At 40.3% G+C, this 13669-nt stretch overlaps 1 protein-coding gene across 1 annotated transcript in view; it reads right to left on the reverse strand.

The window, feature by feature from the left end:
- Positions 1–13669, reverse strand: part of LOC128695043 (modular serine protease) — a 59388-nt gene that overhangs the window by 10564 nt on the left and 35155 nt on the right. The window contains exons 6-9 of the mRNA XM_070091360.1: positions 5152–5242; positions 3719–3748; positions 3132–3313; positions 66–225 (exon numbers count right to left, since the gene is read on the reverse strand). Coding sequence (XP_069947461.1) covers positions 66–225; positions 3132–3313; positions 3719–3748; positions 5152–5242 — 463 coding nt within the window. The remainder of the gene's footprint in view (positions 1–65; positions 226–3131; positions 3314–3718; positions 3749–5151; positions 5243–13669) is intronic.

Below are 13669 nucleotides of genomic sequence, written 5' to 3' on the forward strand. Positions count from 1 at the left end.
TATATGATTATCGGGTAGCCGAGGCTTTAAATCTAATAAAGCAACTGAGAAAAGTGTGTACATACGTAGTGAGACAGTGAGCAGCTGTGAGGAGGTAATAGGGAGAAATGATGGTACCAGTGCAGACGAATTTCTGCAGATTGAAGATTCCCACCAGCCAGGGCCACTGTGGTTCAGGCGCTCGGGGAGCTCTCTCTATCGGATACCTTGGTCTCCGACCACACACTGTTGACAAGGAGACATCAGGAGCATAGTCACATGAAGGGTCAGGCAAAATATGTCAAAGTTGACTATCTTCTCCACTTCTACTCACACCACGATACAAAACTAAATGTGGCATAATAATAGGCTTCTTCCCGCCTGCCCTCCGTATCTGCAGTAGTGAATTCTTTGAGGAAGACGTTTTTATTTTTCAACAAACAAGCATTTTCTAAGCTTCTTAACATCTGCTGTTAAGATTTTTTTATTACTGCTCTTACATACCTGTTATTTCTGAAACATCTGTTATTAAGTGGATCTTAAACATGTTATCAAGTAGATCTTATATATACCTATTAAGAAAATAATCTTAAACATCTATTATTAAGTAGATCTTACACACCTACTAAGAAAACGTATCCTAAAATGTCTATTATTAAGTAGATCCTGAAAATCTCATACTAAATAGCTATTAAAAATTTGTTATAAAGAAGACCTTGAACACCTATCATTAAACATACCCTAAACATCTGTTATATAGCTCTTAAACACCTGCCTATAAGTAGACCTTCAAGAGTTAAGTTGATATTATAGGACTGTTTCGACACCCCAAACTTTGCAAACTTTTACGTATTACTTTTCTATAAATCAAACTGTTAATGAAAAAATATAATTAAATTATCCTATTCAGTTATCTAAAAAAATAAGGCACCTCAATTGTTGTTTAACTAATCTCTATGTCAAGTTGTAAACAATTATTTTAACAGTTAATCTGTATGGGACATGTAGTTGAATTATTACTCTTACATAATATATATGGTGTGCAGTATTTAATTTTAAATATTTAACATAAAACATCTGAAAATTTACCAAGCACTTTCTACCTGACTTATTTTTATTTGGAAAACTGTTTTTTTTTTTTTTGGTAGTCTGATAGCTTTTTTTTTTTTTTTACGCTGTAACTAACATAGCGATCTATCTTAATCTTGCTGAAATTTTTCATGTGATAAAAAAATATCTTAATTTATGTAACCTATTTAATTATTATATTATCCGCATGAATAATAAAGCCTAATGTATATAATAATTTGGGTAATTATATTTCACTGTTTCCCTTGGGTGAGGGAGCAATTATATTTCACTGTTTCCCTTGGGAAAGGGAGCAATTATATTTCACTGTTTCCCTTGGGTGAGGGAGCAATTATATTTCACTGTTTCCCTTGGGAAAGGGAGCAATTATATTTCACTGTTTCCCTTGGGAAAGGGAGCAATTATATTTCACTGTTTCCCTTGGGTAAGGGAGCAATTATATTTCACTGTTTCCCTTGGGAAAGGGAGCAATTATATTTCACTGTTTCCCTTGGGAAAGGGAGCAATTATATTTCACTGTTTCCCTTGGGTAAGGGAGCAATTATATTTCACTGTTTCCCTTGGGAAAGGGAGCAATTATATTTCACTGTTTCCTTAATGTAAGGGAGCAATTATATTTCATTGTTTCCCTTGGGTAAGGAAGCAATTATATTTCACTGTTTCCCTTGGGAAAGGGAGCAATTATATTTCAGTTTCCCTAATGTAAGGGAGCAATTATATTTCACTGTTTCCCTTGGGTAAGGGAGCAATTATATTTCACTGTTTCCCTAGGGTAAGGGAGCAATAATATTTCAGTTTCCCTAGGGTAAGGGAGCAATTATATTTCACTGTTTCCTTAGGGTAAGGGAGCAATTATATTTCACTGTTTCCCTAGGGTAAGGGAGCAATTATATTTCACTGTTTTCCTTGGGTAAGGGAGCAATTATTTTTCACTGTTTCCCTTGGGTAAGGGAGCAATTATATTTCACTGTTTCCCTTGGGTAAAGGAGCAATTATATTTCACTGTTTCCCTAGGGTAAGGGAGCAATTATATTTCACTGTTTCCCTAGGGTAAGGGAGCAATTATATTTCACTGTTTCCCTAGGGTAAGGGAGCAATTATATTTCACTGTTTCCCTAGGGTAAGGGAGCAATTATATTTCACTGTTTCCCTAGGGTAAGGGAGCAATTATATTTCACTGTTTCCCTAGGGTAAGGGAGCAATTATATTTCACTGTTTCCCTTGGGTAAGGGAGCAATTACATTTCACTGTTTCCCTAGGGTAAGGGAGCAATTATATTTCACTGTTTCCCTAGGGTAAGGGAGCAATTATATTTCACTGTTTCCCTAGGGTAAGGGAGCAATTATATTTCACTTTCCTTAGGGTAAGGGAGCAATTATATTTCACTGTTTCCCTAGGGTAAGGGAGCAATTATATTCCACTGTTTCCCTTGGGTAAGGGAGCAATTATATTCCACTGTTTCCCTTGGGTAAGGGAGCAATTATATTTCACTGTTTCCCTTGGGTAAGGGAGCAATTATATTTCACTGTTTCCCTTGGGTAAGGGAGCAATTATATTTCAGTTTCCCTTGGGTAAGGGAGCAATTATATTTCACTGTTTCCCTTGGGTAAGGGAGCAATTATATTTCACTGTTTCCCTTGGGTAAGGGAGCAATTATATTTCACTGTTTCCCTTGGGTAAGGGAGCAAATTCAGGTGATCTTTTATTCAAATAAAATAATATCACCATTTTCTTGAAAAGATATCCCATCAAAAGTTCTGAATATATCAACAGTGACTTCAAGAACCATTTACTTGAAGGTAATTTAGTTAGAATGGCCTATTAACTTTTTTTACGAGTGAATTTACAGGTTGAACAAGCATCCTACCTTTGAAAATACGGATTTTTGTTTCTGGATATCATATAACACCATGAGAATTAGTACATAGTTAGAATGGAATATAATAACTTTGAGAAGAGGTAGCCTGGGTGGCTACCACAGCACTTACCATGAGAGTTAATGTAGTTAGACTGGCATAATAACTTTGAGAAGAGGTAGCCTGGGTGGCTACCACAGCACTTACCATGAGAGTTAATGTAGTTAGACTGGCATAATAACTTTGAAGGGAGAGTGTCATTTCGGAAATTACCATAAGGGTACCACAACCCATCAGGTCTACACTCAGCAAGGTGTGTAGTTCCCCAACAGTCAGCAAGGACCACACTCAGCACAGGGACTCCTCTGTCAGAGCCACACATCGGCGCTCTGCAGAACAACAACGACTGTTAGTCCGTTACGTGGAAATCTTCATAAATTAAATACAAAATGTATAACAGACGTGTACCCATAATACCTATGTGTTCTTTGAACCACTGTACAATGTTAAACTTAATAAAAATGCAAATTGAAGTGGACGTTTAGTTCTCCACGAGAAAAAAATAAAATCCCGTAACGGGTAGGCTTGATCCCAGGGTAGGTGACACATAAAACTCAAAAGGCCTGAGTTTTAGAACTCACCCGTTCTTTGATTTGTTTGCGATCGTGTTATTACAATATCGTGAGTCACTCTCCAGGGACTTTGTTAAGCCAGTACAAACAATAGGACACACAGGGTATATAGAGAGAACATAGTAAAGCAAAACTGGAAATACGTAAGCTGTGTCAACTTACCCAGGACTTCGAACAATACCAGCGATATTCCTGGAAAATGAAAGTAACTGTATGAGTCTTCTCTCTCCCAGGAATAAAATGGATCACATAAAGTTCGTCTCACTTCTGAAACTATTTAAATATAATTGTATCTATGTCTCGTCTGCTTTTTGTTTGTCCTAATCTAACACAACAACTTATCATACGAAAGTGAAGGCACATGTGCAACATCTGGAAATCTTTATTGTAGACGTTTCGCCATCCAGTGGCTTTATCAATACAGATTCTAGGACATAATAGGAAGACAGTAGAACTATATACAAAAGATGAGGTAATCAGTCCCTCAGCCTTGGAGTTAGTGTTCACAGCCTCGTGGTGGAGGAGAATCTGAAGCAAAGGCAAGAAGACTGGCGGTTATATAGGCGTCAGTGGATAGGGACGGGCAGCAGACGAGGGCATAGTCACTGGTAGGCGGGATTCCCCAGTGGAAGTAGATCCTTCCCAAAGAGATGGGTTAGTTGCAGCAGCCGTGAAGGTCTTGTAGATGTCCTCTGAACCAAGATTCCATGATGTTGCAGTGTCTCCTCCACCACGATGCTGTGAACACTAACTCCAAGGCTGAGGGACTGATTACCTCATCTTTTGTATATAGTTCTACTGTCTTCCTATTATGTCCTAGAATCTGTATTGATAAAGCCACTGGATGGCGAAACGTCTACAATAAAGATTTCCAGATGTTGCACATGTGTCTTAACTTTCATATTGTCGGTATTTTATACCTTTCTTGCACAACTTGTCAGACACTGCAACATCATGGAATCTTGGTTCAGAGGACATCTACAAGACCTTCTTCACGGCTGCTGCAACTAACCCATCTCTTTGGGTAGGATCTACTTCCACTGGGAAATCCCGCCTACCAGTGACTATGCCCTCGTCTGCTGCCCGTCCCTATCCACTGACGCCTATATAACCGCCAGTCTTCTTGCCTTTGCTTCAGATTCTCCTCCACCACGATGCTGTGAACACTAACTCCAAGGCTGAGGGACTGATTACCTCATCTTTTGTATATAGTTCTACTGTCTTCCTATTATGTCCTAGAATCTGTATTGATAAAGCCACTGGATGGCGAAACGTCTACAATAAAGATTTCCAGATGTTGCACATGTGTCTTAACTTTCATATTGTCGGTATTTTATACCTCTCTTGCACAACTTATCATACCTTGTATAAATGAGCCCAAAATAAAATAATCTTAACTTAATCTGTCTGGAAACTTTAATGACTATTTGTCAAGAAGAAAATTTATTAATACATACTAATGAATAATAAAAGTCACATTAGTAGTACATCACAGTACAGGAATTTGTAAATAAAAATATATATTTGCTCAATCATATTTACGTGTGCAGGACTTTAAATATCATATAAGACTCTTAAAGTAAGGAGAGACTCACACAATAGGCTGGACTCCACAAGACAGAACATCAATGGTTATTTCAGTGTCGGAGCTGTCTACTTGGTCTACGCTACACACCACCTCGTTAACTGCAACGACAGTGCATGATACATTTAGTTATAAACAACATCTTATTATAAGTCATAGATTTCAACACTCGACTTCTTTTGTTTACCCTGAGGGTTGAGCTCCAGCTCTCGGGCTCAGTCCCTTCAGGGGGGGGGAGGTACCTGCTTCGATGCTGGTGAAGGACTTCAACCAGGAAATTACAGTTGCTTTCCACCTCCTTTGATCAAATCTGATTGCCTCCAATTCCCCAAGCACTGTATGGCTCCTACGAGTTTAGCTCTCCTCGATCTACTACTACTACTAATAATAATAATAATCCAGTTTCTCATTTTGTTGTATCAGACTGAAAAAGATCCATCTAATATCTAACTATAATATCTAACTAATATCTAATATCTAATATCTAATATCCAACTATAATATCTAACTATAATCTGTGTACCGTTGATCTGGTTCAACTTTTTCCATCAGTTTATCTATGCAGTCCCAATTTTGCACACGAATATCACTCCCTACGAAAGAAAAAGACTAGGCACGAGATGCAACATTCCCCCAATGAAAAGTAGGGGCGCCACGAGTACGCTAAGAGAAAATAGTGTCAGGGGCCCAAGACTGTTCAACTGCCTCCCAGCATACATAAGGGGGATTACCAATAGTCCCCTGGCTGTCTTCAAGAAGGCGCTGGACAGGCACCCAGGAGGCCTGGTCACAGGCCGGGCCGCAGAGGCGTTGATCCCCGAAACCCTCTCCAGGTATAAGTGATCAGCGTGACTGACAAAGTCACAGGTGGGCGATACAATGACTTAATAAATGTCTCATTAAGCTGTTTGTGTCCAATAATCTAAGTAAAGTCGATATTACTACCAATAATTACACGTGTCTAAATATGTGTATTATTACTAGTAGTAGTAGTAGGGATCTATACTCTGAACAACTGAGGAACTCCGTATGCTGGCTGAACTCTGTAGGCTGAACTTTTTGACCTCGTAAAAAACTCATTCAGGTTTCAGATTCCTCACAGAGGCGAGGCCTTTGTAATTCATTTTTGTTTCAACCCACCTGTGATTCCTCAGATCAGAGTTACCATTTCACTCAAATTCCTCTTATCGGGATTCTGTGCCTGTTCCCCGCATCCTGATAATTAAGGGTCCATTAGCTGGCCATTTCACTGCACTTCCTTGGATCAAGATTCTTTCTCACTTCAGGTTATTTCTCTGATTCATTAGATCAAGAGCTGAATAAGGAGTAGCCCCACTCTCTCTATCTTTTCAGATATCTGTACAATTTCAGTCTTCCAAGACAAGTTTAGTCATGGTGGACACAAGTATGGCACAGTGATCCAGCAACAATACATCTCACAGAAATACACTTGACTCCACCTTGTATGTCTACACAGCCGATATTCATAGGTATTTATCTTAAAATTATTAATTAACCTTTGGAATTTAAATAAAAAGTGACCTATACTTATATCTCTTTATTCATACACATCACCACAGATTTACAAATTACATATACATAATATCACGTATAAATTAATTTTAGTTTGTTTTCACAGACTATAAGAACAATGAACTTAGCCTAGGGGGGGGGGAGTAAAGACTCCTTCTTTACAGCATATCTTCTGTCTCTCTCGAAGTGTCTCACTGTCATGGAAATCCCATCAAGTCTTTTTCACACACGAACCACATGATGATTATCCATCACTTCTATTAAAGACTAAGTCTCGGCCACTTCACTCCCATACATAGAATCCGGAGTTGCTGGGTATTACATCAGTTCAGAATCAAGAGTTTGCCGAGTAGCTAAGTTAACAATGGGGATAAATGGGTAAATTCAGAATGGCATATTCATTTTCATTATACTTAATTCCATCCATTTCTCGATTTTCCATCAGACTGAGAAGCGGTTCACAGTAAACTCCCTTATCTACTCACACTGTCAGAGGAGTGGAGAGGAGTGAATGAACAGTCTCTGCAAATAAACGTTTCTGTGCCTCTATCCAATGATCATCTGTCTTAATAGTCACTCTTTCAACCTTAGTCAGCCCCATCACAGGTAGGTAGTCAGGTGGTGAACTACCAAGAACCTCTTCATTTACTTTAATCGTAGGAGACAATATTTCCCCTTCTCCATTCATACGTAGGGAGGAGAGTATTGAGGTCATCCTATTCCCACCTTCACCTCCAACATCTCTCTTGCTAAAGATACGAGGTATTGGGTCCACATCTATATTCGTTGATGGTGTGGAAGGCACTGGGTTCGTCCCATCCCGATCATCGGGGGTAAACGTTGCTGGCTGTTTATAATGCACAAACCCTGGCCCGTGTCTCTCCGTCAATATTTGCTGAAGAGCCGTAGAAACTTCAGTTTTGATCATATTTTTAAGATCGGCCAGAGCAAATTCAATTTCCTCACGTATTATATCTTTCAGAGTGGTCTTCGTCCCATCAGACAAAAGTATAACAGTACAATTTCGAATCACACAGGGTTCTATAAAGAAAAAAAATATGTACGTTAGTTAAGCGCTCAACACCGACACACAAATACGTTTTAAGTCCCTCGAAACTCGTAATAAATTCATAAACCATCTCGTTAACAAATGTTTTACATAATACCAAGGCTTGTGGAGGAGTTAAATGCAGTCATTTTCATTAGACGAAAGACAGCGGAGAGCAGATGTGTGAAAGTGATCGTGTGTCGCTGCACATGACTTAGTAGACGTGTCAGCCTTCTTATAATTACCCCCCAACCCTTTACCCAAACTATCGTAAGACCACACTCTCCTGATCACGTAAATTTACTTCGCACCATTTATTATTAGTGAGGCAGTGACACGGGGTCACTTACACACATCTGCTCTTCACCGCCCTTCACTCTATAGAGAATGACTTCATTCAACTCCTCTGGAAGCAATGGCAAGTTATTTTAAGTTTCCAAATATCGTTTAACGAGATTTATAAGTTTGTTACAAGTTTAGAGTGACTTTAAACTGTGTGTGTGTGTGTGTGTGTGTGTGTGTGTGTGTGTGTGTGTGTGTGTGTGTGTGTGTGTGTGTGTGCGTGCGTGCGTGCGTGCGTGCGTGCGTGCGTGCGTGCGTGCGTGCGTGCGTGCGAGTGTGTGTGTGTGTGTGTACGTGCGTAAGTGCGTGCTTAAGTGCGTGCGTAAGTGCGTGCGTAAGTGCTCACCTGTATGTGGTTGAAGGGGTCGAGTCTTAGCTCCCGGCCTCATCTCTAAACCTATTACTTGCCAAATTCACTCCCTCCTAGCCTCGTGGAGACTGTCGTACCTGCTCTGGAGTGTCGTTCACATAATCCAGACACAGTACTGGCCCTAATACGAAACCTTATGGAACCCCACTTGTTATTCTCCCATTCTGACATCTCTTACCAGACAATCATTCTGCTTCCTTCCTCTTAGGTACTCTTTGATCCACGCTCCCTGCTATTCATGCTGCCTGCACCGTCTGTTGTGGTGAGTGTGTGTGTGTGTACTCACTTAGTTGAGGTTGCAGGGGTCGAGTCCAAGCTCCTGGCGTGTGTGTGTGTGTGTGTTTGTAGTGTCGTCAGGCCGATTTCCCTTAACCTTTCTTCATAGGACATTCCCCTTAGCTCTGGAACTAAACTTGTCGCAAACCTTTGCACCTTCTCTAGTTTCTTGACGTGCTTTATCAACTGCGAGTTCCAAACAGGTGGGCCTGACGTACACGGTGTACAGTGTCTTGAACGATTCCTTATTAAGGTATCGGAACGCTGTTCTCAGGTTTGCCAGGCACCCATATGCTGCAACAGTTACCTGGTTGATGTGTGCTTCCGGAGACAGGCTCGGTGTTATACTCACTCCAAACTCTTTCTCCTTGAGCGAGGTTTGCAGTCTTTGGCCACCTAGCCTATACTCTGTCTGCGGTCTTCTGTGCCCTTCCCTATCTTCATGACTTTGCATTTGGCGGGATTAAATTCGAGAAGCCAGTTGCTGGACCAGGTGTCCAGTCTGTCCAGGTCTCTCTGAAGTCCTGCCCGGTCCTCATCTGATTTAATTCTCCTCATTAACTTCACATCGTCTGCGTGTGTGTGTGTGTGTGTGTGTGTGTGTGTGTGTGTGTGTGTGTGTGTGTGTGTGTGTGTGTGTGTGTGTGTGTGTGTGTGTGTGTGTGTGTAAGTGTTGTGTGTCTGCGTGTGTTTGTGTGTGTAAGTGTTGTGTGTGTGTGTAAGTGTTGTGTGTGTGTGTAAGTGTTGTGTGTGTGTGTGTGTGTGTGTACTCACCTAGTTGAGGTTGCGGGGGTCGAGTCCGAGCTCCTAGCCCCGCCTCTTCACTGATCGCTACTAGGTCACTCTCCCTGAGCCGTGAGCTTTATCATACCTCTGCTTAAAGCTATGTATGGATCCTGCCTCCACTACATCGCTTCCCAAACTATTCCACTTACTGACTACTCTGTGGCTGAAGAAATACTTCCTAACATCCCTGTGATTCATCTGTGTCTTCAGCTTCCAACTGTGTCCCCTTGTTACTGTGTCCAATCTCTGGAACATCCTGTCTTTGTCCACCTCTCAGTATTTTGTATGTCGTTATCATGTCCCCCCTATCTCTCCTGTCCTCCAGTGTCGTCAGGTTGATTTCCCTTAACCTCTCCTCGTAGGACATACCTCTTAGCTCTGGGACTAGTCTTGTTGCAAACCTTTGCACTTTCTCTAGTTTCTTCACGTGCTTGGCTAGGTGTGGGTTCCAAACTGGTGCCGCATACTCCAATATGGGCCTAACGTACACGGTGTACAGGGTCCTGAATGATTCCTTATTAAGATGTCGGAATGCTGTTCTGAGGTTTGCTAGGCGCCCATATGCTGCAGCAGTTATTTGGTTGATGTGCGCTTCAGGAGATGTGCCTGGTGTTATACTCACCCCAAGATCTTTTTCCTTGAGTGAAGTTTGTAGTCTCTGACCCCCTAGACTGTACTCCGTCTGCGGCCTTCTTTGCCCTTCCCCAATCTTCATGACTTTGCACTTGGTGGGATTGAACTCCAGGAGCCAATTGCTGGACCAGGTCTGCAGCCTGTCCAGATCCCTTTGTAGTTCTGCCTGGTCTTCGATCGAGTGAATTCTTCTCATCAACTTCACATCATCTGCAAACAGGGACACCTCAGAGTCTATTCCTTCCGTCATGTCGTTCACAAATACCAGAAACAGCACTGGTCCTAGGACTGACCCCTGCGGGACCCCGCTGGTCACAGGTGCCCACTCTGACACCTCGCCACGTACCATGACTCGCTGCTGTCTTCCTGACAAGTATTCCCTGATCCATTGTAGTGCCTTCCCTGTTATCCCTGCTTGTGTGTGTGTGTGTGTGTGTGTGTGTGTGTGTGTGTGTGTCGAAAACGTATGTAACGTAAAGCTTTTATAGAAACCTGTGCGTTTTGATACTGTACTGCTATAGTTTCGTCTGATGGGGTGAAGACCGCTCTGAAAGACACAATAGATGATGAAGCCGGAGTTGCTCTGGCCGGTCTTTAAAGTAGGATCAAGACTAGTTAATACGGCTCTGCATCAAGTATTTGCGAAGATACGTGCCACAACATTTTCACTTGTGGTTTTAGTTGGGACGAACCCGGTATCTTACTCCCCACCAAGGAAACATTTGGATCCATTAGCTCCTATGATTAGAGAGGGGGCGGAGATGAGCCCAATAAGAATCCCCCACGATTATCTCTTGTCATTAAGGGGAAGTGTATATATGAGGTTCGTCGATTGGCTACAGAGACAGATGGTTATTTGATAGAGGCAGAGAAACGTTTGTGTGCTGAGATAGTTGATCCCCACCCGTCCTCTGAAAAGCAGTACACAAGGAAGTTTATTATGTATTCTCTCTCAATCTGTTGGAAAATCGAGGAGTGGATGGAGTTGCGAATGATATAAATTAAAATGTCTTTATTCTAAATTTAAACCAGATTTAGAATGCTGTGCCTAAATAAGAATGTTAGAGCTCCTCGTTCACCATTAATTCTCAATGATAATTTAGCTACTCCGCAAACGCCTGATTCTAAACTGATGCATGATGCAGTAACTCCGAATTCTGTGTATGGGAGTAATGAATAATCTTCGGTTGACCCTCGTGTGAAAAAGAAACCTTGATGTGGATTTCCATGCAGGTTAGACCACTCCCAGAGAGAAACAAAAAAGATGTGGCGTAAAGATAAGTCTTTTCTCTGGGTTTATTGCTAAGTTCTTATAATCTGTGAAAACAAAAGAAAATATGTATTGCAAAACTTATACGAGATATTGTGTACATTATATATACATACGTACATACATACATTATATATATATATATATATATATATATATATATATATATATATATATATATATATATATATATATATATATATATATATATATATATATATATATATATATATATATATATATATATATATATATATATATATATATATATATATATATATATATATATATATATATATATATATATATATATATATAAGATAATGTGTATGAATAAAAAGATAAAAATATAAATTAGCTTTTATCTCGACTCCAAAACATTAATACATTTAAGGCAGCTTGTCTGAAAATAACAGGTGTGTATCCCCTCAGGGAAGGTTCCTTGATGCTGGTGAGGGGCTTCTGATCTAGGGAATTGGATCTGTGCTCCAGTTTCCTGAATTAAACTTGAATACCTTCCACATCCCCCCACAGGCGCCGTATAATCCTACGGGTTTAGTGCTTCCCCCTTGATTATAATAATAGCAGCAGTGTATACCTAGGTGTGTGTCTAAGTATAATTATTTGAAGTATGTACTTGCAAATTTAGTCAATTAAGGTTCTGTGAAAGTGTAATGTTATTGAAACATTGTGCAATATTTGTGTCCAGCAAGGCTGAACTTGTGTCCAGCGAGACTAAACATGTATGTGTCCAGCAAGACTGAATTTGTGTCGAACAAGATTGAACTTGTGTCCAGCGAGACTGAACTTATACAGATGCCTGAAGGGAGTGGATGGAGTAACTCACTAACCATACAGCGCCTAGGGAATGTGAGGTAATTAAGTTTGAAACAAGAAATGGGAAAACAGCGCCATTTCTCTGACTCTCAAGCCCTTCGCCAGTATAACTTCACCCCTCCTCCCTTGAAGACTTTCATGGACGTTATGAACATATCCCCAGTTCCTTCATGTTCCATATACCTGTACATAGACAGCAATCACCGAGGGAGGTACTTCTGTCCTGCCAAATGAGTGTAAGACGGAAACCAGTATTTGTTTTACACAATGGTAGGAGTGCTGGTGTCTTTTTTGTGTCATGAACACGCAAGATAATAGATGTATTTTGCTACTTTTACTTACACTTAGGTCACACTACACATACATGTTTATGTATACACACTCATGTGAGTTTTCTTTGATTTTCTCTTAATAGTTTTTGTTATTATTTCCTTTCATATCGATGGGAAAGTGGTATAAGATTCTTTCCTCCGTAAGCCATGCGTGTTGTAAAAGTCGACTAAAATGCCGGGAACAATGGGCTAGTAACCCCTTTTCCTGTATAGCTTACTAAAAAGAAAAAGAAGAAAACCGTCAAAGTGGGATGTATGAATGTGCGTGGATGTTGTGCGAATGATAAGAAAGAGATGATTGTGTATATTGTGAATGAGAATAAGGCGGATGTCCTGGTTTTAAGTGAAACAAAGCTGAAGGGGGTGGGAGAGTTTCAGTGGGGAGAAATAAATGGGATTAGGTCAGGGGTTTCTCATAGAGTTAGAGCTAAAGAAGGAGTAACAATAATGTTGACGGATCAGTTATGGCAGGAAAAGAGAGAATATAAATGTATACATTCAAGAACTATGTGGAGAAAAATAAGGATCGGATGTGAAAAGTGGGTTATAGTAAGTGTTTATGCCCCTGGAGAAGAGAGATGTGTAGAGAGCGAGAGAGAGAGAGAGTTTTGAACCAAATGAGAGAATAATTGTGCTTGGGAATATGAATGCTAAAGTGGGAGAAACGGTTAAGAGGGCGTAGTACGTAAGTTTGGGGTGTCAGGGGTAAATGATAATGGGGACCTTTAATTGAACTATGTACTTGAAGAGGTTTGGAAATTAGTAATATATATTTTAAGAAAAAGAGGATAAATAAGTCTACAAGATATGATATAGCGCATAATGAAATTAGTTTGCTGGATTATGTATTGGTGGATAAAAGGCTGATGGTTAGACTTCAAGAAGTGTATGTTTATAAGGAGCAACAGATATATGAGATCATTATTTAGTTGTAGCAACAATTAGAGTAAGAAGTAGATGGGGAAAAAGGATAATGGCATCAGCAAGTAAGAGAGAGGTGAAAGTATATAAACTAAGGGAGGAGGAAGTTAGGGTGAGATATAAGCAACTATATGGAGAATGGTGGGCTAGTGAGAGTATAGGTAGTGCTTAGAATGCGGG

Source organism: Cherax quadricarinatus, chromosome 35, assembly GCF_038502225.1.
Source record: "Cherax quadricarinatus isolate ZL_2023a chromosome 35, ASM3850222v1, whole genome shotgun sequence".
NCBI classification, from domain to species: domain Eukaryota; kingdom Metazoa; phylum Arthropoda; class Malacostraca; order Decapoda; family Parastacidae; genus Cherax; species Cherax quadricarinatus.